The 25178-nt window shown below is 49.6% G+C and overlaps 7 protein-coding genes across 7 annotated transcripts; 4 read left to right on the top strand and 3 right to left on the bottom strand.

The window, feature by feature from the left end:
* Positions 1-3583: 3583 nt before the first annotated feature.
* On the top strand, positions 3584-4885 carry FSUBG_10083 (uncharacterized protein; the record flags this gene model as incomplete). Its single annotated transcript, XM_036674626.1, has 1 exon — positions 3584-4885. One exon carries the CDS (start codon positions 3584-3586, stop codon positions 4883-4885), a length of 1302 nt encoding a protein of 433 aa, XP_036534439.1.
* Positions 4886-5085: 200 nt separating this feature from the next.
* On the bottom strand, positions 5086-5841 carry FSUBG_10084 (zinc finger domain protein; the record flags this gene model as incomplete). The annotated part of the gene is made up of 2 exons (XM_036674627.1): positions 5086-5608; positions 5660-5841. 2 exons carry the CDS (start codon positions 5839-5841, stop codon positions 5086-5088), a joined length of 705 nt encoding a protein of 234 aa, XP_036534440.1.
* A 553-nt stretch (positions 5842-6394) lies between these two features.
* On the top strand, positions 6395-7361 carry FSUBG_10085 (Fe S biogenesis; the record flags this gene model as incomplete). Its single annotated transcript, XM_036674628.1, has 2 exons — positions 6395-7183; positions 7239-7361. 2 exons carry the CDS (start codon positions 6395-6397, stop codon positions 7359-7361), a joined length of 912 nt encoding a protein of 303 aa, XP_036534441.1.
* Positions 7362-9464: 2103 nt separating this feature from the next.
* On the top strand, positions 9465-10656 carry FSUBG_10086 (l-iditol 2-dehydrogenase; the record flags this gene model as incomplete). The annotated part of the gene is made up of 2 exons (XM_036674629.1): positions 9465-9661; positions 9726-10656. The coding sequence occupies 2 exons, from the start codon at positions 9465-9467 to the stop codon at positions 10654-10656; spliced, it is 1128 nt and encodes a 375-aa protein (XP_036534442.1).
* Positions 10657-11252: 596 nt separating this feature from the next.
* FSUBG_10087 (f-type H+-transporting ATPase subunit G) lies at positions 11253-11963 on the top strand (the record flags this gene model as incomplete). The annotated part of the gene is made up of 3 exons (XM_036674630.1): positions 11253-11529; positions 11591-11675; positions 11732-11963. 3 exons carry the CDS (start codon positions 11253-11255, stop codon positions 11961-11963), a joined length of 594 nt encoding a protein of 197 aa, XP_036534443.1.
* A 2021-nt stretch (positions 11964-13984) lies between these two features.
* On the bottom strand, positions 13985-15132 carry FSUBG_10088 (methyl transferase; the record flags this gene model as incomplete). The annotated part of the gene is made up of 5 exons (XM_036674631.1): positions 13985-14024; positions 14082-14507; positions 14555-14704; positions 14751-14807; positions 15062-15132. The coding sequence occupies 5 exons, from the start codon at positions 15130-15132 to the stop codon at positions 13985-13987; spliced, it is 744 nt and encodes a 247-aa protein (XP_036534444.1).
* Positions 15133-23116: 7984 nt separating this feature from the next.
* FSUBG_10089 (transcription factor TFIIA-L) lies at positions 23117-25153 on the bottom strand (the record flags this gene model as incomplete). Its single annotated transcript, XM_036674632.1, has 4 exons — positions 23117-23201; positions 23269-24291; positions 24394-24962; positions 25034-25153. The coding sequence occupies 4 exons, from the start codon at positions 25151-25153 to the stop codon at positions 23117-23119; spliced, it is 1797 nt and encodes a 598-aa protein (XP_036534445.1).
* Positions 25154-25178: the final 25 nt, after the last annotated feature.

The raw sequence follows: 25178 nt of genomic DNA on the forward strand, positions 1-25178 counted from the left end.
ACCCGGTGTCGTGGGTTGAAGAGAGAGTGGATGCGTGTGCGTACAGTAGGTATGTATGTAGGCGGATGCAGATGCAGACGCCTCTGACTCGGAACGGAGGAGAGCCACGAGGGGAAAACTCGTGAGGAACGCGTGCCTAGGTAGGAATGGACAAAGAGTATCATCAATCTTGACACAGTCAAGTTGGACTGCGCGAAATGTCGAATCTGGCACGAAGAGGGGAGAGAGCTGGAACCGAGCCTGTGGCTCGGAACAGGGAACGTTTTAGGTACGGGAGACTTAGTTGAGCAGGCTATTTCCAGTTAAGGAAACTGGGTTCAAAGCGTTATGCAGGCTTGGGCAAGTCAACTAATCAATAGGTAACTAAGGTAAGGTACCTCACTCACTCATTTCTCGGCGTTGTTCTGAGGACTGATTTAAATTGAGTGCTGAAGATCAACGGTAATAGCAACCATCCCTAACAATATAACAGGCCCAAAAAAGAATGCGGCACGGTATCGGCATCGGCGCGGCACGAAACGGTTCCTGGAACGTAAACAAAGGGTCTTTCTTTGTACTGAACTGAGACAGTCAGCAACTCTCTGCTTCTATATAAAGTACCCCAAACCCAATTGCTCCAGACTGACTGGCCTTCGGGGCTTCTTGGTTTTCACGCACTCTTATTATTGCACATCTCCCAGGATCCAATCCCGCGTCCTGTGTTGGCGCTTTGGTGCCCATTGGCCAGTGCACAAATAACCAACAGGGACTTACCTGGCACTGGATCAGTCTAGACAATCAAAGACTCACGTTCAGTTATAACTACCAGTTCCTGGGTTGATAACCACTAACAGCCAGCCATGAAGAAGCGGCGCTGATAGTGGATCCTGGTACATCGCACCCATCATGTTGATTCCGCCTTACACATGGTCTTCACAATCATCCAGGACATCCAATAGCGACTGTTTAGACCTCGCTCGCTCATCCAACCCTCACCTACCTCAATGTACTCGATTGAGTAACCTAATTGGACACCACGAGATTCCAGCTCTTTACTCCGTACAGAGTACAGACGGGCCTCATGGGGTGCAATGCAACATGCTAGAGTCTAAGGGAGCGGGCGTTTATAATACGAGGCCGTCCGTGGAAACACCTGGTCCATTCGGCTCTCATCATTTGTCATTTTCACCGTCTTCCATATTTCTCACCGAACCCCTTCGCGATTAATTCACGAATTGTTCATATCCTATGGCCTTCCTATGGCCTTGAACTCTCTAAAAGGATGGACCATATGGGGAGGCTTCATCATTTTTATGAATCCTTCAGCTTCGTATTTGCTCCTAGAGAGGCATTCGGTAGTATAGCAAACATAACTCCAAAGCTCACGCCAGTTCACACTTGGACCCAACCAGAAGTTGAGTGGTACTGTGTTCTATTTTCCGACTATCACTAAGTTCACGACTTGAACGGTCGACTGAGATCTGGAAACGTATGATTATAACGTACAGAGTCTGTAGGAGGAGCTGTCATATATGATCCACCATTTGACTGCTTATTACTAACAATTTTCGAGACACTTCTTCTGCTGTTGTGATAGAATGGAAAACAAGGCAGATCGGTCCGGTTCCCCAACAGGCACCTTCCAGAGAGCATGATAACTGACGTATCTGCAGAGGTTGGTTGTTATTAGCGCTTGTCTGTATCCGTATCACAATTATTATGGGACCAGAGGATATTCGAACTAGCACCTCGCAGCATTCGTGCAATGGCTTTGGGGACACGATTCATGAAATGTCACCAACGAATAAACTTTGGTGGTTTGCAACTAACAGAGACTCGACTATCCGTACTCGACTTCACAATCTGCCTGGTATTATTATCCGGCCAACTAACTAGATACCTAGCCGGCTGATACAGAAATACGTCATTTATTTGTATAGTTCCCCGAAATGGAGCGGGTTGTTTATATATGCTTCATTTACTGGAACTTTTTGCTGAAACAGTCAAGTATATATGCGAGAGTAATAAGCATATTGGGATCTTGCTCTGCCAACAAAGGGAAAGGAACAGCCACAAGATATAACAGTTTGACGATATGCTATCTAAAGTACTCTTTGAGACAGATTTGCTATACAGAGCCAAAAAAAATCTCGGCGGAAAGCTATGAGACATGAGGCCAATCAATATTATCCATCAAGTTTCACGCTATTCCCATTAACAATAACTCAGGAACGGCGAATACCGATACAAAGGTCACGGCACTTGCAAATCTGCCAGGGGACCCTTCAATGATCAAACATGTTTGGGCTCTTGCGAATACTCCGAGAGACGTTGTTCTCTCCCGTGTCTGGTTCTGGTCATTATAAGTCACAGCCGGCTTGGCACATTCCTGTGCCCAAAAGCGGGAGCTCTCTCAACTCGGAAAACGCACGAGCCGTCCTACGAGTCCTGCCAATGGATCGTACCCGCAAAGTATAGCGCCGCTGTCTGCCAAGTTGGGGAATCCAAAGTGAGGTCCCGGTTCTCCCAGTGAGCTGTGAGTTTGTCCGTGTCTGTTCGAGGATAAACCAGGTGATCTACATATCATAGGGATAAACCAATGCCGGATCTGCATCTTCGAGTGAAGAAGCATGGGCGTGTTATTCCTTGGACCCGACCTTTTAGAGAGGCACTCGTCAATATTGGGTGGTCATTGTTTCGGCTGAGTGGTACTCAATCTCTGTTGGTTCGACTCAGTGTCCTTGCAGTTCTGGCCCCTCCCACTGGAATTCCGTCCATGTCAACACCATTCCGCAGCTGCAACAATGGGCAGAGAGCACGTTCGGCCACTTCGAGACCCAGGGTATGTCGTCGTGACAATTCCCGAGAGAATTGAAATGTCTAGTCTTTGGTGGCCTCCACATGTTCGTGAGATTGGCTCTGTCACGCGACCCAATGACTGCTTCAATGTCTCACCAAAAACCCTGAATGACGTTGGATTGACCCATGTAGCTGGGTCTTCCAAGAATCTATCAAACGTCCTGGACCTGTTTGTGTGGGTTATTTCTAAAAGCAGCCATATCCGAGAAATAGGGTTTCTGTGGAAGACTAGATTGGAGGAGTTGTCCCCTTTCGGCGATTAGGAACGCAGGCGACATTAGTTGATCATAACAAAGGGACCAAATTAAGCTCTGGCCGGACCAGTCCAGCCAGCCCGCTGTCGAGTTGCGAGCCAGTTACGCCACGATGGCGCTTCTTGTTGATAGATGCCCACTCATCGCGGACGGCTTCATAAGTAGTTTTGCTGAGTGGGCCAGGTCTGGAGTTCAGGGCTTTGACATGCTTTGCCAAGGAACTGTAGCCATGACGACGTTTACATTTAGTTGTAGTCAGAGACATTTATCTCGTCGAGATCCCCAACATCCGCCGAGTACGTTCAGAGACTATTTCAAGTTCTCTTTATAGTTGAAGAACCTCAAAGCGCAGGGCTTGTTTGTCGATATAGCATTGCCTACCAGTGGCCAGCAACCTTGCAGCCGTCATAGTGGCATTCAATCCCCTAGGATCCCATCCCATATCTCCTTCTCCAAGCCCGTCACCAAGCTTGTCCAGCATGACTACAACAATGCTGTACACGACGGGCATTTCAATGGAGGAGCCAAGCCATCGATTTTCGCCCACGACAGTGGGTCCTGGGAAACCCAGGCATCGACCAAAAGCCTTACAGATCCCACCATTGGACCCTAGCGAATTGAGCGCGAAGTTGAACAATATTTCAGACAAGCAAGGACAGCCTCGTCGTCCAGTGCACCCAGAGGACTTACTCCGACCCCCATTATCTGCAACAAGTATAGGTGCCCTGTCTCCCCGGAGTACTCAGCCAACACATGCGTCGCCATCGATTTCAAGCCCCGTTTCATCAAGAGTCTTCAGGAAAGAGAAGGCTGATGATAAACTCAGTTCACCCATGTCTGCAAAGCCGCCACGCCGTGGCAGCTTTTTTGACGCATTCCGCTTCAGAGGCTCGAACTACACTGAAGAATTGCAGAAGCCGACTGAGGATGCTCAGAAGCCTGCTCGTTACAGGCATGTCCCTCAGGTGGCAGCGCAACAGTTTGCTCGCACCACAACAGTCGAGCCCCTTACTCATAAAGCTTCAACCAGAGGAATGAGACCTGCTCCTGGCCCCCACTCTATAAACAATGGCACCATATCGCTGCAAGAGTACAACGCGCAGTATAGAAGAGCACAGAGTCTCTGCAGCGGAAGACCAACTAGCGCCAGCAACGTTGCGAGGATGGGAGGCGCTGAGCTGGATAAAGTGTCAGCCCAACGCAAGAGACAAACCGCTCGTAATTCGATGCTCTGGGGTGTCAATGGACCTGAGTTATCACGAAGAATGAGTACGGGTAACATGCAGCCTCAACCTCAAGCACGGCAAGATTCAATAGGTACGGGTGTCGGGGGCTTTCAAGGGAACGTCGCATCATCTGCGAGACGTGGATCCGCAAGCTCGTCAGGTTTCTCCGATGCATCATCACCCTTTGTACGCGAGTCTGGCCCAGCAACCCCTTTCAGGCAAGAGTTCGGTATCAACACTTCGCCTAACCGTCGAGGGTCTGAGACTAGTGCAGCCACTTCTGGTTCGCGGAGAGGTAGTGCTGTAAACATCCCCAACCCTCAGCACGCGGCTGAAATACACAGAGTGGATTGGTCTCAGAGTGACCAGCCAGTCAAGGTCCAACGAGATTCAAAGTGGGGAGGCCTCAAACATCGAAAGACTAGTTTGAGCCAGCAGAAGCCCAACGCTGAGGACCAGGGTTCCAATTTTACCAAGACAAGCTCACAGTCATCTGTTTCTCCAAAATCGCCCAAGTCTGGGTTCCTGCGTCGATTCATGCATCAGCAAGGGAAAGAATGCGAATGAGAAGAGTGATTTGACAGGCAGATGGTATATATGGAGGAGTGAAGACAACTCACCAATGATTATTGTGACATAATGACCGAATACTAAACATGAAGGAAAATCTTAATATACGACCTCCATATTCAAAAAAGTATCTTCAGTGTGATTTGAGATATGATTGGAACCAAAAAAGGAACCAAAGAGGGAACCAAAGAGGGAACCTAACGCTTTTCTTGCGCCATCAAGCGCTCGATAAGTTTTGTATCCTCTTGTGCCATTTTCTGCCGAATGATATTGTCGACGTCTGTTCGTGCATTCTCGGTGTTCATCAAGTGGAGGATAAGCTCTGAATACTCGCGTATAGCGTCACCCTGCTCACCGTCCGCGCGACGAGCCTTGCGCAAAGCCTCTTTTCCGTTCTGGATACCAATGTCATGGTTCCAAGCTTCTTGCTTTGGTGGCAGACCCTTGAGGAGGGAGGCGGGGATGGCAGACTTGGCCTCAGGAGGTGGAAGCGTGGCAGCATCTATTTTGCGGAGTTGGTCGGGAAGGCTTGGATATTTGCGAAAGAGAAGGCGAAGTTTCTCTGAGCTTTCGAGAGCCTGGAAGGGATTCGAGGGGTCGGGGAGCTGAGGCAGTGATGTTGCTTGCGACTCGGAGAGTGCCGACTGAGGCGCTGCTGGTGCGGGCTCGGGATCAGGAGGGTGATTTTCGCGATGGATCTTGTTGCAAGCAACAGAACAGCTTTGACAATGGTCAGCGTGACTGCGGTACCGCCTGAGATGTGAAACCTACTATGGGAGGCGGCATCTTGGACATTTGTATTTCGGAGCGTTCACTTCACATACACCACACAGTGAAGGATCTGGTTTTGTTGTCGCATTATCGCCGTCTTTCGCTTCAGCTTGTGTAGTTGGCGTAGCAGTGTCTTCTGGGCGTTGGGTTGGTAGATCATTTATTCCCTGAGGTTCTGACATTGTGATATCTTATGCGGTCAAGGAGTAGTAGGTACGAAGGTAAGGTACCTTGATTAAGGTGAAAAGCAGCTAATGTGATGGAACCCAAGGTCGGATGAAGGTACTGTACTGTATTCGAAAGGGTAAAAAGGTACAAAAAGTTTCAGTTCCAAGGGGTCTGTCGCCCCGCGTCATTACCCGCTTGACATTTTGGACCCCAGCAATTGCTAGCAAAACGAAAAGAAAGAAAACAAAAAAATTCGAGGTAGAATGCTGGTCCGTGCGCTTCCATCGGGACTTTAAATTTGGCCCTTGATATCATACGTAGCTCACGCATTACTAATGCTCGGACCTATCACGGCTACCCTAGGTAGGTGAGTGAGTTTAACAAGCACCAAGTTGGAGCGGCGAAAAGTTGCTTTCTAGCAGACCCGTCAACGCCGAACCTAGCCTGCCTTTCTTTTCAATTTATTTCTCATCAAAAAACCCATTATCTTGAACCTTGTCCTCTTATTAGAGTTGAACCAGTAGCATCCTTTCTTTGATATATCTATCTTTAGAGCCTACCTACGTCATGGCAACTTCAAGAGCCATGTCACGGACATTGGCTGCTGTCTCTCGGCCCGTCGCAGAGACATCTTGCCGAGGAGTTCAGCGATGGACTCGTTCAATCAGTACCGTCCGATCACACCTTCTTGTCGGTTCTTATACTACACGGCCCCTCGCACAACGACAGCGCAATATTCCAACAACCATACCTAGCCTCGCCGGTGTCGGTAGCGGGATCCGAACCATCTTTATCCAGACGGAGAACACCCCGAACCCAGATGCCCTCAAGTTTCTACCGAACCATCGAGTTGTGCCCGAGGAGCTCTCTACGCCTTTTATTGAGTATCTCAACCCCCGAGCAACCATTTCTCCGCCGTATCCTTCTCCACTCGCTGCCAAGCTTATGAATATCGATGGAGTTACGTCGGTCTTCTACGGCGCCGATTTCATTACTGTTACCAAGGCTGCCGATGCTAATTGGGCACATATTCGACCGGAGATCTTCGCCCTCATCACAGAAGCCATCACTGCAGGTGAGAAGATCGTCACTGTCTCCGAACGTCGAGAAGGCGACGCCGCCGAGGAGGAAGATAGCCTTGCGTACAACGAAGACGACAGTGAGGTTGTTGGTATGATCAAGGAGCTTCTTGAGACGCGAATTCGACCAGCTATCCAGGAGGATGGCGGCGACATAGATTTTCGAGGTTTCGATGACGAGGGCTATGTGCATCTCCGACTACGAGGTGCCTGTCGTACGTGCGATTCCAGCACTGTCACCCTCAAGAATGGAATTGAGGGCATGTTAATGCATTATGTAGGTTCCCCATTGTGACTTACGCCGTGCTGTCTTAGGCTAACGCAACTTTCAGATTGAGGAGGTCAAAGGTGTTAAGCAAGTGATGGATCAAGAGGAGGAAATTGCTTTGCAGGAGTTCGAAAAGTTTGAGGAAAAGCTCAGGCAGCAAAAGGGCACCGCCAGCTCGGCAGCATAGAATGGCTAAAACAAGGATTATCCTTATATGTATAATATTTTGGTGGCAATTTGATGATACCCACGGAATCTATCCCCTCGCCTATCTTACCATTGTAAAGCGCTGGGGGAATGCCTCTAATCACGATTCGACGTTCGGATCAAGACTTCTTGTGATTGGAGATGCGCATGTACGGCATATCGGCCCTGTGGCCTATTTTCGAGAGCGGAGTTGCTTGTCAGTATCGGATCTAGTTGAGGACTAATCCCAACTGAAAATAGAGCATTGTATAACCCAATCGAACAAGCCAGGGATAGTCGCATCACGAGAATGCCGCTGCTACCATGCTATGCCCATTACTGCAGGAGCTCTCGAGATGGACGACAGGATTTCCAGAAAAGATAGGATTAGTCGAGGTTTCGTTGTTTGAAGCAAAGGGGTTGGTGGAAACAGAGATCGGAGATCAGCCTAAAGCTGACGCTTTGGGAACATTGTTGCGAGAGAAATGACACCTTCACCATGCCAGCAGCGTTTGGAGGTCGTACTGCCTGCTTGCGCTTTGACAAACACTGGCTGGTAGGGACTGGGTTGTTTCGTATACGATCCAGATATCACAAGACGGCCACCTTTTATGTATTGGGAGACTCGTGGTTGACAAAACGGGCGGGAATGCCGTGTCTGGATTGGACAGTAAGGATCTGGCTTTGACATAGTCCGATGTTTCGAAGAGTCTATAAGTGCACCAGGATGTTCCAAAGGGATATCATCCGTAAGTCGTGGGGTATTGGCGGGGTTTGAAATTGCCGTCAACGAGCCTTATACGCGGATGTAAATGTAGATGCGGGCGCGTTGATCTCCTCGGTACCTCCTTGTCTGTCTTTGTACGGCCAACAATGCATGGACATCAATTGACCGCAGCCTTCCAGGAAAGACTGGTTTGAGAAGTTGGCAGCTGACTTAACGAGACTTCAGATGTTCTTATGACTTTGAACTGTCGAAAAAAAGATCCGCAACGAGCTGTAGGGGACCCCAGTAGCGATAGACCATCCCCCACAAACATGACCTATACCTGGTCCACCAAGACTTTGGGTCTTTCAGAAACACACGCTAGATGGTATAAATCCGAAGAAACAGCGTCGCGAAATGCTCGAGTACACTGCAATTGGCCCGGTTGGCGCGATCTGGAAGCTCTCCAGCAGGGTTCATTTTCGGCGTAACACTGTCTTGAAAGGGTAACGTTGGGTCAGATAATAAACTACGAGAATTGGATATTGAATTTGGACCCGCCGACAGCTCCAACTGCTGGATTAGCCGTACCAGTTAAGAGACGCCCTGAATACCCTTGGCTCCGCCGGGAGAATGTCACAAGTTGATGTCGACGAGATTCTGCGTTCCGGTGGATGGACATGCAGGGCCGGAGAGCCGCCGGCATCATTATCGTGATGCAGTGCCTAACTAATAGTGAAAGAAAGCCCTGCAGTAATATGCCGGGAGCCCTCGTGGATGACCATGTAGGTATGTCGCTCCTCTGCTCTGCTCTGGACTGCAAGTACAAACAATCAGGCACAGTGCTCACAGGCATGGACCGGATATCTATCCAGAAGAAGCTTGTCAAGCGACCGGCAAAAAGCTGGAGAATGAATTCAACCGCGAATTGAACTTAGCTGAAGAGAAGCCACTTTGCACTAGAAGCCCGTTGCGGTGGGATGGCGTCTTGGGATTCTCAGATCCTGTTTCTGTGATTGGCGCGGGAGTCAATATGCAGTGAGCGATACAGCCTCCACCGAGGCAAACCCCACAATCCCCTCATACCTAGTGAGCGATGTGCGAGAGCTGTTGGCGTGTACGGATCTCGAGGCCCTGCGTTATTGTTTCAACGTGGGGAATAAGTTTTGCCTTGGTGCCAGGCAACCAAACATATACCGGGCGATAGCAGAGCGCATGACCCCAAATTTTTCTCCGTGGGACAATTGGGTATGATTTAAAAAGACCCCTTTGCGCCTCGGTCTGGACGGGTTCGTTACCTCGACTTGTGTCTTCTTTAAGCCCTTCTTGTACTCAAACGTCTTACAGCACTGATATCAGACCCCAGCCGCACGAAGTAACACACACATATCGCCCACCATGAGCCCTTCAGCAGTCGAAGGAAACGGGGTCGCAGACATCAAGACGACTCTCAAGCCTAACATTGGCGTTTACACCAACCCCAACCATGATCTCTGGGTAACGGCTGCTGAACCCTCTGCTGAAGCCGTCAAGTCCGGCTCCGACTTGAAGCTTGGTGAGGTCAGTGTTGCTATCCGCAGCACTGGTATTTGCGGGTAAGTTGCCATCAATCATGTTCTGACCCCGCCTCACCTAGAGCAACCGCTGACCGGGGTATAGTTCCGATGTTCACTTCTGGCATGCTGGTTGCATCGGTCCTATGATTGTCGAGGGCGACCACATCCTGGGCCATGAGTCGGCTGGCGAGGTTATCGCCGTGCACCCTTCTGTCAGCCATCTCAAGGTTGGCGACAGGGTCGCCGTCGAGCCAAATATCCCCTGCGGTACCTGCGAGCCCTGCCTTACTGGCCGATACAATGGTTGTGAGAGCGTCCAGTTCCTGTCGACACCACCTGTTCCCGGCATGTTGCGCCGATATATCAACCACCCGGCTGTCTGGTGTCATAAGATTGGAAATATGTCGTTTGAGAACGGCGCTCTCCTTGAGCCCCTCAGTGTTGCCCTTGCTGGCATGCAGAGGGCCCAGGTCGCCCTGGGAGACCCTGTCCTGATTTGCGGTGCTGGACCTATCGGGCTGATCACCCTTCAGTGCTGTGCCGCCGCAGGTGCTTCTCCTATCGTCATCACTGACATTTCAGAGAGCCGGCTGGCATTTGCTAAGGAGCTCTGCCCTCGCGTGACTACACACAAGGTCGAGCGACTGTCAGCTGAAGACTCCGCTAAAGCAATTGTTAAGAGCTTCGGAGGTGTCGAGCCCAGTGTTGCGCTGGAGTGTACCGGTGTCGAAAGCAGTATTGCCGCTGCCGTCTGGTCAGTAAAGTTTGGCGGCAAGGTCTTTATCATTGGCGTCGGAAAGAACGAGATCAACATTCCCTTCATGCGCGCAAGTGTACGAGAAGTCGACATTCAGCTCCAGTACCGTTATTGCAACACCTGGCCCAGGGCTATCCGATTGATTGAGAACAACGTAGTTGACCTCTCAAAGCTCGTCACCCACAAGTTCAAGCTTGAGGATGCCATCAAGGCGTTTGAGACGTCGGCAGATGCCAGGAGCGGGGCCATCAAGGTCATGATCCAGAGCCTGGACTGAAGATGGGGTAATGATGAACATAAATTTGGTGCTCGGCGTATATTTTTGATTTCTAGGCGCGGGTCCGTCAGAAGACCGTACAAATAGCCTCTATTCGGGATATAGACATGAGAATATGAAGTTTGGTGAAGAACTTTTGGCGATGAACTGGTGATATTAATATGCACATAAACTGGATAAGAAAATGACGAATACCTACGCCAATGCCAGCTTGAATTCAAAACGAGGAAAGCAACACCTTTGACTACTGTCCTCGAGCAGTAAACTCGTTTGGGGAGATATAGCAGTGAAGATGTATATAACTACCTAAATAAATAATTCATTTTGCCAGCGTAGGTAGGTAGGTGTAGGTAGACCATTCAGCGGCAGCGCGGCTAGCAAGTCCGAAAACGGTCTAGTGTCTTAAGCCGTCGGCTACAACCACCATCCAGCGAGTTCTTCCGAGCTTTTTTTCTCCCTCAGACGACCTCACTCAAGATCAAGACCCAGCTTCGACTCCATCAATTGACCACCCGCCGCCGGTCTTTCTACTCCACGGAGCTCCGATATCGAATCTACGAGGCTTCTCGCACTCTTTTACTGCCTTAGCCGTCGCCATGTCTTCTCTCGCCCGTCCCATGCTCCGTTCGCCCGCTCTCCGCGTCGCCGCCCGACGCTTCGAGAGCACCGCCACCCAGAAGGCCACCGAGAACGCAAAGCAGGCTGCCTCCAAAGCCACCGAGAATGCTAAGCTGGCTGCCTCAAGGGCCCAGGAAGGTCTGTCGCGCGTCACAACCGCTGCTGGTCCTGCTATTGCTGGTTACGCCAAGGGCGTTGCCAGCACTCTGGGCAAGGTTGGCGGACGAACGGGCAAGGTCATCGGCTTCATTGAGCGTATGTGGATCACTACAAAAGTCACAACCGGTGGTCATTGAATGCTGACATTGTAACGCAGGACAAGTCCCCTTCGTCGTTTACTACTCCAAGGTCGCCCTCGAGCTCGGCAAGTTCATTTTCCACAACCAGAAGATGAGCCCTCCGTGAGTTCACACGACTCCTACTTATGGCGGGGCACTGGCTAATTTACATCTTGCAGCAACCTGGCCACCTTCCAAAACACATACCAGAGCATTATCAAGTCCATCCAGAACCGTACCATCATCCAGTCTTCTCAGAACGCCATCCAGCAGGTACGGAATATCGGCCCTGCTCAACTCGCCGCTGGCGGTGTTGTCGCAGCTGAGGTACTCGGATTTTTCACAGTCGGTGAGATTATTGGACGATTCAAGCTTGTTGGCTACCGTGGCGAGGCCTCTTCCCACCACTAAATGTGTCTCTTGTAGTAAGGAGCAGGAGTTGTAAAGATGGATGAGTGCCGGACGATGTGATAACAAATAAAGGATGAGTGGGCTTTAGACTTGGTTCTCCCCGGCCGAGGACGCCTGAAAAGGGCTGGTTGGAGACCGTTTGTTTGGGGGGGAGTTGAAAACTGGGAGACTTGGGAATACCGGTCTCACCGGAACTGTGATGTTTGTCCTCTGAGCACTTTTCTTTTGTAGAACTGTACATCAACCAGCCTCTGGCGGGCTGCCCCCTTCGTGGACAGCTTTCAACAATGATATTTTTAATAACTGTATGAGCCTTCGTGTGATAAGTCAGCTGTTCCTTAATTGTAGTCGTCCTAGTAGCTCACATAACTTATCATAGACTATCTGCTACAGTCTGATGTTACTGACTTACTCTCAAGCCTCGTGGTGTGGTTTAACGGAGGTGGCTTAAGTCATAAACGATCGGGCACTGCTGGAATGAGCTATTGCTATTGCTTTGCCTATAGACTTTTATCTTTATTTTTAAGAAAGTAAGTTGATTTATGGAATTGTGCTTAAAGAAGCCTGTCGCTTAAGTTCTATAACCAAGAGTAATGACTCAGTTGTTGAGTCCTAGGAGTAGAGTGTCACTTGAGAATGGGCCATTATGACTACAGTTGGCGTTCGTATAAGGTCTTCTTGGTATGTGGTCCCTATGGTGGCAATGCTTTTGAAGACAGAAGATGTCTTTCAATACGTACCTTGTTTCCGATGCAAAAGGAGGCTGCAATTGAAGGGATTCGCACGAGCAAACGCATCTCGCAGCCCTACATACAAGTTCACAACTTTCATGTCCATTGGACGTACTTTATATGTATATGGCAAACATTCATGGAATGGTAAATGTGTAGCACGATTCATATTGAACGTATTCATATATTTGTATGAGATTTTGGGGTTATCATGGCTGAGCTCTGCAAAGCTCCCACATCGATTTGCCAGACGATAGCTGCAAATATGAATTTCCTCAATCTCCGGAGCGAGCTGATAACCCACGATACCTGAAATGAGCAAACTAGCTCACTGAGGCAAGTCTTGCGAAGGACGTGCTCAATCCTCAGTTGCCATATCAACTTCTTTGTCATAGCTTGATGAACCTCGAACTTGTCCACCACCTTCTGCTTCTGGAAATAAGGACAGATATGGGGTGTATAAGCCCTTTCTTCGATATTACCTCCTCCACACAGAAGAAGTCAATCAGGCGCCTAATAGACGACAGAATGACGGACCACAAGAACAGACGTGGGAGTCCAGCCGCGCGCGAAAATAAGATATGGGATACACACACGGAGCGCAGGGCGATGCGGTTGAGTATCCCGTATGATCCGGACCCTGGCCGATGTTGAAGGCCCGTCCCGACGCGCGGACCTAGGATATTATGGAGTCCGATATTGGCCCTTGGCAAAAACGGCGTTATTCCTACCAGCGCTTCTGTCGCAACAGGTAGCAGAACCCTTGCCAGCGAAAGCGAGCGCAGATAATATGGCCCTTGGCAGATGATTGTGGCCAGGTGACCATTATCTAGCGGTCAGACAATTTGACAAGATCGACAGCCTTGTTCAGGATGGTGGACTGGTTGATGTGATCAAGACCCCGCCCGCTGTTGGTGATACAATTGAGGATCCTTGCCTGTTGGTGACCGTTGGAACCATGCTGCCATTGAGGTAAGGCGTCTCTTCAAATTCAAGGGGCCCCCGGATATGGGAAGCGAGAAGCACTGCAGCATTGGGAAATCGTGGTACCATTTATGGATCGTCAGGATGCAGTTGCGCGTAAAAGCGCTGGCGCCGGCGCTTGAAACCCTGCCAGTTCACCAGGTCGATTTGGATTTGAAACCATGTCATTCCCCAAATCGACGGACCGATGGCTTCACCACGCTCTTCGGCGTAATATGCCTTGAACAATGCGTATCAGTATTGCCAAGACTGTTCGTATTCCTTGCGTTGTGCGGTGAATACCCCCGCTTGAATGAGGATTTGGCGTTACTGTTGAGGCCCGGGCTTCCTAGCCGTCCAGACATGACTGCGAAAGCGTCAGCAAGTCATCAAGTGCGGCGGTGGGAGGTGTTTTTAGACTCACATATTACAATAAGTGTGATAGCGCAAAACGCACGTCTCGCGCTTCGCTCTCTCACATAGCTCACGAACATCCTCGGCCTCGAATCCGAGTTTCTCGATTAGGGGTTTTAGACTCATGGCCTCCAGACTATGAGACAGTCCGATATTGAACCATCGGGCGATTTCACGTTCGTTTCGATCAGCGGACCAGGGGCAAACATAAGCCTTGATCACCTCCTGCCTGACATCTGTGAAACCTGTAGCCTCGAGCATTTGCCGATGTTCTTGCGGTGTGACTCTGACACTGCGGTTGAATCGATCCATGCCATCGAGGAAAAGCTCTGCCCACTTCACAAATGCGGAATTTGCTGGGCGCTCATCATCGTCACATCGGGGTATCCAGTCAACCTCAATGTGCTCCAGGAAGCCGACGCCTGGAGTCAAGTGCCTAGTGAAGTATCAGTGCGATGCTCAAAGAGGTAGTTCCGAACATACTCAAAGGCATTGTGGTAGACTTGAGGCCACAAGTCTGTTTGAATACTGCCAAGTAACATCCGCATATGAATCAAGTCGCAGTCCGCCAGTAGGGGCCCCCAAGACGGTTCTTCAATGTCATACTGCTTTGGCATAAAGCCAGGAGGTATCCTATTTACATTAGCTCATGGCCAACAAAGAGCGAGTGTGAGCCTACAATGCTGGTTGAATCTGATTCAGGTCTACGGCCATGATCTGGGCATCTGAGAGACATCTTCTTTGGGTCAGCAACGTGGTGATAAACGAGATCAACGGCACAGGCATTCATACTCTTCGGCCACATTGATTGCCCAGATACCTGTTCCCGTACCGATATCCATGATTCTGGGCGAGGTCCGTCTGATGGGGGCTAGAAATGGCTTATTGTCTCGTGCCAGAAGGAAAACTTTATGAAATATATCCAAACGATTCAGCTCTTCCTGTTGCTGGTCAGGTGGCGTATAACATCTTAATTTGCAGACGACTTACTGAGTCAATTGGAAATAAGTATTTGCCAGGTTTCCAAGAGCCATAAAAACGGCCATGTTGCCAGACTCCATCTTGAAGGTATCGCCCTCCCGACTCATTCACACTGCATTACACATGTAAGATTGGCTGCACCACAAAGAACTCTATAGCATACCTGTTTTGAGGAGGCATTACAACCATCGATAAAAACCGTCGAAGCTGCAATGTCCCAATGAAGCGCAAGGCCTTACACGAGGGCCACGAGGCAAGGCTGCAGCAAGACGTGAGTTGCCTGTGGGAGACGACACAGATAACCCGGGCTGTGCTTTTGAATCCAGATGAGCCAAGTTTTCCAGTTCTGGTGGAGAAGATCGCTGCGAGAGTTAGCAGACGCACGAAAGTGAAGAAGACAAGATCCACCAGGTGAAGTATGAAGAAAAAATAAAGCGAATGTTGGCGGAGGAATGAAGGTGAGAAGCAATGCGGGTCCAACATGATGAGAACCTAATATTCTCAAGGGAAGGTGATATTTAAGTTGTCAGGACAAGCCCAACATGCTTCGGGCACATTGGGACTCAATGGGTTGTTTCAACCAAACTTGAGGATCGCCCGCGCATACACACTAACACAACCAACCCAAAGAACCTCGACGGCGATAAGGGCGCGGAGGACACAACATTACAGTCGTGTTTATAGCGGCTCCTCTGGACCAAACCAGAGAAAGCATCATCCAATGGTGTTTATGACCATATTTGAGTTGACCGAGAGTCCTGAGGGAGCAGAAGGCTTGAAAAGAAAAGAGAGGGTAGGATGTCTGAGAAGCCTAAGGATGGACTCGCACAGGCGGTTTATAGTATGAACTTACCAAATATGAGCGAGTCCAGAGGCCGAAGCACGTGTATTAGAGAGACCAGAAGCCGTCCAGGAAAACGCCAAGAACGTTATGGAGTGTCGAATAAGAGGTTGAGAAGATAAATTTACGCGAATCGCAAGTTCACCCGAGGTGAAACGTCGGTGTCAGGACTTGAAGATGTTGTGCTGGGCGTAGGTTGTGTATATATATAATGCAACTGGACAGAAGGCCTCCTGGATGCATTCCAATTTCAGTTTCTGTATCGAGAATACGGCCAAGTTGGCTCAGGAGAGAAGAAGACTGGAGACGGTTGCAAGATGAAGGGCTCAACTGAGATGAGTCTGAAGATTGTAGGAGGAGGGGTTTTTGTTCTCTCGTGATCCTCTTTTCGAGACTTGTGGACCGAAAAGTTTGAGTCCAGGTGATCGCCGAGTAGTCAATTGAGGTGATAGAGAGTCGTAGCTGGAGGTAAACGAATGCAAAGGGCATTAAAAAGGTCATGGGCAAGAAAGAAGCCGGAAAAGATGAGGAGGATGGTTGTTGATACTTATTGTCGCCAGCAAGAGTGTGGAGCTGGAGCGTGGGACATGGATACAGCTAAGGTAGGTACCTAGCTCTAGTAACTTACAGCACCGTAGGTTAGTAGCTTAAGGCAAGGCAAGCTAACAGGGCAAGGCGAGGCAAGGCAGCCCTAGGCACAGCGTTAGATGTACAGGTACGGGGTACGGGTACAGGTACAGAGACAGAGGCAGAGGCAGACCGAGACAGAGGCAGAGACAGAGATGGATTGGATGGATCCAATGGGTCCTACCTAGCAGTTTAGGTGGACGTGGGCTGGGACCTTGGACCTTGGACCTTTGGACCTTTGGACCTTGAACCTGTGGGTGTGTGCCCCTCGAGGGTTCGCCCCTCTTCATTTTTGCATTACACCCCCTGTTGAGATGACGGCTGTTGGTCGAGTCCTGCTTGTTATTTGCATTGTGATTATTATTATCATGCGCCTCGAAAAGCGGTCGAAGCCTTGTGTTACCATCCATCCCTGAGGAATCTTTCTTTGTCATGGCCATGAGAACCGAACACCTCAGACAGGCAGCCCACGGCACTATTAATTAATTTCAACTACATACATACAGTATTGACCAGCCCGGGACTAAGATGGGCCGGGCTGAAAATAGATCAGAATCGTAAACTTGCCCATTCACATTCCGATCCCCAATCTCACTAACAAGTAAGGTACCAGAAAGCGATCAAGAGGATATCCAAAAACTTGCGCCAAGGGTGCCGCTAAATGGTAGGGTCAAAGTACCGTTCCGTATCAACATCAATCACAATGGAACCCACACACAGCTCATTCAGAGGGGGCAACCAACCAACCTCGATATCGCTGGGCTACGCTACGCTACCTACCTAGGTACCTAGTTAGCGGGGCTGATGATGGATGGATGGATTTCGTTTGAGAACCACTTGTTGTGTTTTATTAATGCAAGGAACTTAGCCTGCCTTACCTACCCGTCCATACTGTACCTATAGTACCTACATACCTACATACATGCGTGCGCTCACTCGCTGTATCTGACTGACAGCCTTTGGCTCTGGAGTCTTGGACCTTCTGCAGCACCTGCAGCGAACTCCTTCATCGCGTTCCCTGGGCTGGCCTCCCCAGCCGGCCTGTGACGTTGGTTTCCATGGTGTAAATGGTCTCCCGAGGAGGTCTTGTTATTCTGCAACACACGATATCATATCCGTCCATATTTGGGGTCCTTTCTCTTTCCAGTCTTGCGGTATGTGATTTAGGTCGCACCAGTGGCCGTTTGGCCATCTTTGGAATAGCAGGGAGAGAGGAGTGCTGGATCTCAACGTGCGAAACATCCAGCCATGATGGCTTTCCCTTGTACATGATTGATTGATTGCTTGCTTGATTGATTGATGCCGTTGAGTGTAATGGTATGGCTGTCATCACCGGTTGACGGCGCCGAAGCCGCAACCGCCCAGTGATTGGCCTCGGGCGATGGATGATGGACGATGGACGGTGGACGGTGGACGACGGGTGCCGTTTATTAGGTTCTTTTCTTTCGTCGTCTTGTTCGTGTTGGTTCCGTCCCTACCTCCCTCCCTCTAACCGCGCCCCCGATCAGCCACTGATCGCTGTCACTGTGGAGGGTGAGGGGTTCGTCCCGCTGTTGGTTGTGTTTCGGGGAGGATACCAATGCCCCTAGCCGACGACGGTCTTGTCTCTAATCACTTTAGCATCGAGCCAACAGGGAACATGGGACTACATGAGGGGACTTGTTGAAGACAGAAATGTCAGGACTGACTCGGTTGTTGTAAACGACGTGATGGTTCCAGATTTGATGCTGGCTCGAGACATTTTCTATCAAGCGTCAGATGGATTTCGTGGAATACACTTCGTTTTCCCCTAAGCGATCTAAATACTAGGCAATGTCATCTTCTTTACAGCAAACTTTCCCGGCTCCATTCATGTTGGGTTTTGAAGCGAGGCAACTGATTCATCATCTACCAACATTGGATGTAAGATTATTGGCCCATGACTTTTTTTCCCGGGGCATTGTCCGGACTAAGGTAACATCTCATTGGGCCATGCCTTTGATTCAGCACAGGAATTCATTTGAGATTAACTGTTACTCGGAAAGCCGGGTCGACTTGGACAATACAGAGAGGCTAAAAACGAGATACTAGGTAGTTAAGTCTTCCAAGAGCAGTATGATAATTCAGTCTCAGTTGAATTACAGTAGGCTGTTTGTGAGTCGAACCATGCCTGGGAGGGGGAAAAGAAGCTCTGGGCTCTATTGTCAAAGGTGATGCGCCAGCCATCAGGTGATGATGGATGCTAACTATCTATATCAACGGAACCTATGATTCAGACGTATTGCAGAAAAAAGAAAAACCTGTCCCAGTCAGTCCCAGTTCTCTTCTTGTTGACGACAACCTTGTCACAGTCAAACACGCCAACCCGATGTCGTGGGCGAGTTCCCTAGTGCCCGCCCACTTCTCCCTACGCCATCACAGACTGTCGAGGCTCAAGCAAGCCCTGAATCAAGCACCAAAAAAAAACTGTCAGGGGGTGTGGCTTACGCTAGGGAGATGCTACGGAAACTAGTGCACAGAGCCCCTGTCGTCCAAGGCTCGCTTTTGGATCATTGGCGCTGAACTCAGGTGCTGTTTGGCTTCAAGGCCTGCTCACAGGTTTCGTTTCGTCCCGTTTCGGCCTCCTTTCTCCATCATCATCTTGTTGCTCGCTTCTCACCGATGAATTGCTTGCTTCGATGAAGCTCCTGAGCGGGTATACAAATACGTGCCATTTGCTTGGGCGGATACCGATGATCCAATTAGATCTCTCCCCTCCCAATCTGATACTCACCATCTGATCCAATGTCTCTTGCAAGTTGATGGGTCGTTGCCATATGTACGAATTCCTGTCTGAGTTGTATATTCAGTTCGATTGATGTCCCCCCATAGACGTATTTCCAGGAAGTCTCAGATCAGTCTCGCCATCCTCAACATGTTAGCTGGGCTGGGCTGGGCTGGGCTGAAGGGTATATATACCAACATCGCTCTGATACTGGTCCATCGCGCTGAGCAATCAACGTGAAAGACCAGCACTTCTTTATCCAACCCAGGATTTCGGGAAGGCCCTGGCTGACCCGGCATTTCTATAATCTTATCAGTCCCTCAAGCCTTGATCATGGGTGCAAAATTCCACCGATTACCTCTCCCTGGTAAGGTATTGTCGTGAAAGAAGCCGACATGAAGACTCAATTCAGCGAGTACACGTTTGCATAACCAACATACGATCAACCGTCCAAATCAGTGTCATTATACGAAAAATAGTCTGCGCTTATCATATTCATACCATGTGATCAGTGGAACCGCGACATATTCCATGCACGGCCTTGCCAAGAAAACAACTTCTTTGTCACTTGGCATCTAACACCATATTTCATCCGTTCTGGTGCTTGGCTAACTCAAGCGAACAAGATCACTCACACCCATACTCTATCTTCTTGTCTTCTTTATAAGATGCTTAGAGAACAGTTCTTCCAAGAAGCTCATATCGATCAATGCCCGGTGGGGGAGCCGACAGGGCAGACACGTCTCTGGATGCAACTATTCTGGGCATCTTGTCAATGCGGTTCCCTCAACCATCTAGCTTCGGTCAATTGATGAATCCGTTCCCCGAAATCGACTAATGTCTGATCAGGTTTGTTCCCGACTGGCAGACTGCCTCGCAATGTTTCTTTGAGTACCACCAATCAGAGATAACGATGCTTTTCTCGTGATGTACTCCATCAATGCAAGGTCCAAGGGAGCAAGATGAGCGTTGTTGAGTTACATATCCCTGAACCTTGTCCACCTCCGCGCTAACCCAAATTACCAAAGGATTGGGTCCGAGATACCTTCGGTGCAGATCCCACAGAGTCCGCAACAAAAGCCAGATCTAGCAGTATGTAGTTGGGGTTTAAGTCTGTGCACCACCGTACTTCTCCTTCATCATTTCAATGCTAGATGACATGCAACAATGGGCCTTCAGAGCATGGGATAGCAGCAAGAGATAAGTCTAAACTCAATTCTGAACTCTTCAAGTCACAGTCAAGAATCACCGTCGTCTTACATACAATACAATACCCTGTTGATTGCGAGGAATCCACTCTCAGCTCATCAGCTCACTGATAGCCTACACCTTAACCGAGGCAATTCCAGAAACCGAACCGCTCGTTGCCCTATAGTTGGCTACATATCAGTATGGCTCCTGATCAGGCATCATCAAGATGACTACTGCTGCAAAGCTTGCACTAATCACTTCAATGGGGGCGGCGCACCATGATCTGTGGTGCCAGCCCCCAGATATTCATACCACACGTGCCATAGTTATCTACTGGCGCGATTCGCGCGTTAATGTTACAGTGCTGCCCAGCTTTAGACTCAAACCAAAACGGCAAATACATCTATCTCCCGGGACTTGCGACCGGTCGAGGTCATCAGCGCAAATAGGCTACATATTTCATACCTCCCGCTCCTCACCGCTTCAGTAGCCTGAGAGGCCCAGGGAAGTGGACGAACGAGTGGAGATCTCTCTGAAGGTATCTGTGTGTTTGGTTAAACCGTTAATAGGTGCCAGACCCTGGCAACGAGAGAGTTTGATACGAGACGAAACCTAACCGACACACCTCCATCGAACGAACCCACAATAGACTAGGCTGTACCATCCTGTCGGATCCCTCTATACACACGTACAGTACCTATACATTGGTCCACGTATGACCAGTGTAATGGGATAGTAAGTGCGAATTGCTGGTCAAGAGAACATTTACTGACAACGATGTCTATTTCACGTTGTTCTGTTGAGCTCGTCGATACAAACATACTGCCAAACCAATCTCATCGACAGCTGCACAACATCTATGTCTTGGGATAAACAGAAAACCAAGTTGGAGGAGTTTCTGTCTCCTGAGGGTGTCCTGGAATTAATAAAGTACATACCAATCTCGCAAGATGGGATGGCTGGGGCTGTAGCTCTCTAGCAGGGTTCATCAGTGGTTTAGTTCACCTTACACACGCTTGACCACCCACGATAACGTCGCTGATTTCTCTGAACTGATAGGTAGCAGCGTCAGCATTTTTTAGTAAGTCATTACCGGCCGCCAATTGAGGGAAGCGAAAAGCTTGATGATACCGAAATTCGATTGCCATGTTCATTCATGCGAGACAATGTAATACAAGAAGCGAGTTTGTCATTCGGGCTGGGCTGAGACTCCCCAACTCCGCTATGACGGTACCACACATGTACCTAATTTACACCCCGGTAATTGAGGCCCCCAGCAATCCCTGTCACCTATACCCTTTTGGCGTAAAGACCCGACCAGTTCCAAGCTGTCGGGACAAGCTGTGGGGTCTGTGAAATTGGTTGGAGTTGTGAGACTTGTCCCTCGACTGAAGGCATTTTTACTACTGGTAAGTTAGTACCTGGTCGCCCATATATATAGACGTTTTGGAGGAGGAAAATAGGGACCCATAGTCCGTATGTAAGTGGCCATCGCTCCAGATATCAGTTTCTTCAGCGTCACACCAACAGACACATTAGTATGCCTCTGCACTCAAGGGTCTAAACATGCGACTACACAAAACAAAACAAAAAACAATGAACCCCTTGCCTGCGAGTCTACATATATCATAATACTATTGAGCTAATAAGACTCGTCTGCGCCGACCAGACGATCCCTCGTTTAACACCGACGCAAGAAGACGCCGAACAGACGAAAGATGTCCCGCTACTTATGTTTCAACATTCAACCCTATTGGACAGTCCGAACCAACAGCATACCTAGGTAGCATAGCACCCCCTCAATACCCAGTGAAAGCCACCACACGCCGGCTCGTACTGTAGCTGCGGATTGTTGGTGGTCCCAGCCCCGGGGCCGACCCTAGACTACCTAAGTCCGCCCTCTCACCTCACCTCACTTCCATTGCTTACCTACCTCTCACCCGCCCGCCCTTCTTAGCACAATTCCACCGCTACGGACCAACAGCATAAGCCTAGCTCTACATAGGTTAGGCGTGACCCACTTGACATGGTTGTTTTGGACAATGCTCGTTCTATGTACGTCTAAGCAAAACACGGCTTGTTTTGGAAGTGGTGAGGTTGACTACCAACATACATGAATCCTTCCACCTCGACCTTTTACTTCGCCTGATTCGAAATACCCGTTTTGTTGAGCCGATGACGGCGGAAGCTTGTGCTGTTGTTTTCATGCCAAGCTTATCACGCTGACATCTTGAATCATCTGATGCTTATGTTGACTCATTCAGCTTCAACTTCTGTGGGCATGGTAGAGAACACGCAATTAAGCTGCCTTCATCAAGTGCACAACACGAATTCCATAAGCTTCCCATGTTATTATTGCTATATCACTTGGCTTATTGATTTAGAAGCAGGGATCATTGGCCCAAATCGTAAACAGAAGCTGCCGTAAGATAACCTGATACGGTCCCAATCTGTTGGCCGCGCTGCGGCATCTGCAACCTCGAGTTTTCTTCACCGCATGTACACATGACCCGTGACTGTCTTCGTAAATCCTTGCTGTTGCAATCAACTCAATAGCTTTGTCCCTCATTGGCTTTGTTTGGATGTTGTTTCCCGACACCACGCCGCCCATCTGGTCGCGAGGTCCAAAATCACGTCGCTTTTCAAGCGAGTCGGTCTGTAATCACCACTCGTATTCACCAGTAGCCTTGTGAAAGACATACTCCTTGCCGTTGACTGTCAAAACCCCATCCTTAAGAGTGCACTTCCTGTAATTACGGTTAATAATGAAACAACATTACTCAAGCTCATGCTGGAGTTGACATTGAAACGTACCACTTGTTCTTGACCCGCTGCACCTTGTCATACATGCACAGCATGATATTGCCAAGCCCCTCGTCATCAACATCATCATCGTCTCGGTCCTCTTCTGGGTCATCAAGGTCAGAGTTGATGGCGTCCTCATCCTCTTCGTCGTCATCATCACCACCATCGTATGCGGCAGGTTGCTTGCCCTCGACCATGCGTGATGTCGGGACCGGGGAAGTTCGAGTTGCCTCTTTCAAAGGAAGCATCAGACCGCCGCCCTCCATGCTCTTGGCCTTGGCAAGGATTTGTTCATGCAGCATACGGTCGATCTCAACTCGCCCGAGTTCATGCAAATTGCCATCAGCAGCTCGTTGCATGAGTACACCCTCAAACTCTTCCAGATCGCCCGCGCCATCAGTCTGGCCGTTTTGAATGTGGGGCTGGCCGTTGGCCGGGTGCTGGTGTTGCTGTTGGGCAGTTGTGGCGGCCATCTGCTGACGATACATCTGGTGCTGGTGTTGTTGTTGCTGGGTCAGGCCGGGCTGTTGCTGCTGATGTGGCTGCGGTAGAGCTGGCTGTTGCTGTTGTTGCTGGTTCTGCTGAGAGTGGCCTTGTTGCTGGTGAAGGGCGTTGATAGAGCTGGCCGCTCGATGTCCATACTGAGCCTGCAATTGCTGGGCAGCACGATTGGCAGCTACATTGTTGTCATTCATATTGATATTGGTGTTGTTATTGTACTGTTGGTAGGCCATCGGGTTACCCTGTAAGCCGGGTTCTTGCTTGATCGCTACATGAGGCTCGGTCTTGATATTGTTGCCTTCGGGCTTGATACCATTCTGCACCTGGGGTTGGGCCATTCCCGGTAAAGAAAGGCCTGTTGGATTGCTTAGCTGAGGCGAGAACTGAGCCTGAGCATGAGTCTGAATTGGTGGAAGAGCAGCCGGGGGAGCTTGTGCGGGGGGGTCTGGCTTAGGGTCCCAAGGGAACTGAGCGACATTAAGCTGAGTGAGCTTTTGCTGCCATCCCTGGTTTTGAAGCCATGTTAGCCATCTTCTACATCAAGTATCCTTCGAACAAAAGAATCAAATTCGGGTTAATCATGACACAAGTTCATCAACCGCCTGTGTGCTTGAACCGCATGTCTCAGCTCACTGGTGAAGCAGTGAAAGAACAGGCACAATTAGAGACAATATGTGCAAATCACAGTAAGTTTGGATTTGATAAGCAAAATGGAAGAGAACAGGCAGCCAAATAGGTGAGTGGACAAGAGGCGAGGCAGTGCAAGTGTAAGAAAGGTGTGCTGTGGTAGTGATAGGATAATTTGGCGTGAACAAGTGGATATGAGATGATGGAGGGGGGAGATAAAGTTCGAGCGAGCCAATCAGAAAGCAGCGGGCGTCGGCGGAAGGAGTCACAAGGTAAGTGGCATTCGCAGCAGGGGCTATGGGCTTAAAAGACCCAAATAGTGCTGTGTCGCCCCCCTCACCCTCCCCGTAACCCGCCAACTCCCTCTGCCCCCCCTTCGCCATGCTGCCTGCGATGCGCTCCGCTTCGACCATGAGTCGATCTTCAGCTCTAGAGGCCATCTCGAAAGAGAATTCTGCCACTTGACAGAACCTGCTGTCTTTGGTCTCGCCATACTCGTGGAATATGATGGTATGCGGATTTGAAACACATCGACACTCGTCTTTGTTGATGACATGGGCTTCTTTCAGCCATTCCTTGGTGATTCCCAAGAATCAACGAGAATTGCAGGCAAAACATGAAACCCGACGAAAAGTGTATCTCTTACCTGTCGCAGCTCCTCTAGCACTGATTCTTCAACGCCGCTCTCCTCGAAATCAACTCGCGAGCTATTGACAACCTCGTCAATGATGGCTTGGTAGACGTTTCCGACGGCCGGGTTCGACATGATGATGATGGAATGTAGTCCGGTC

The sequence above is a fragment of the Fusarium subglutinans genome, assembly GCF_013396075.1.
Source record: "Fusarium subglutinans strain NRRL 66333 chromosome Unknown NRRL66333_c0000167, whole genome shotgun sequence".
NCBI lineage: Eukaryota > Fungi > Ascomycota > Sordariomycetes > Hypocreales > Nectriaceae > Fusarium > Fusarium subglutinans.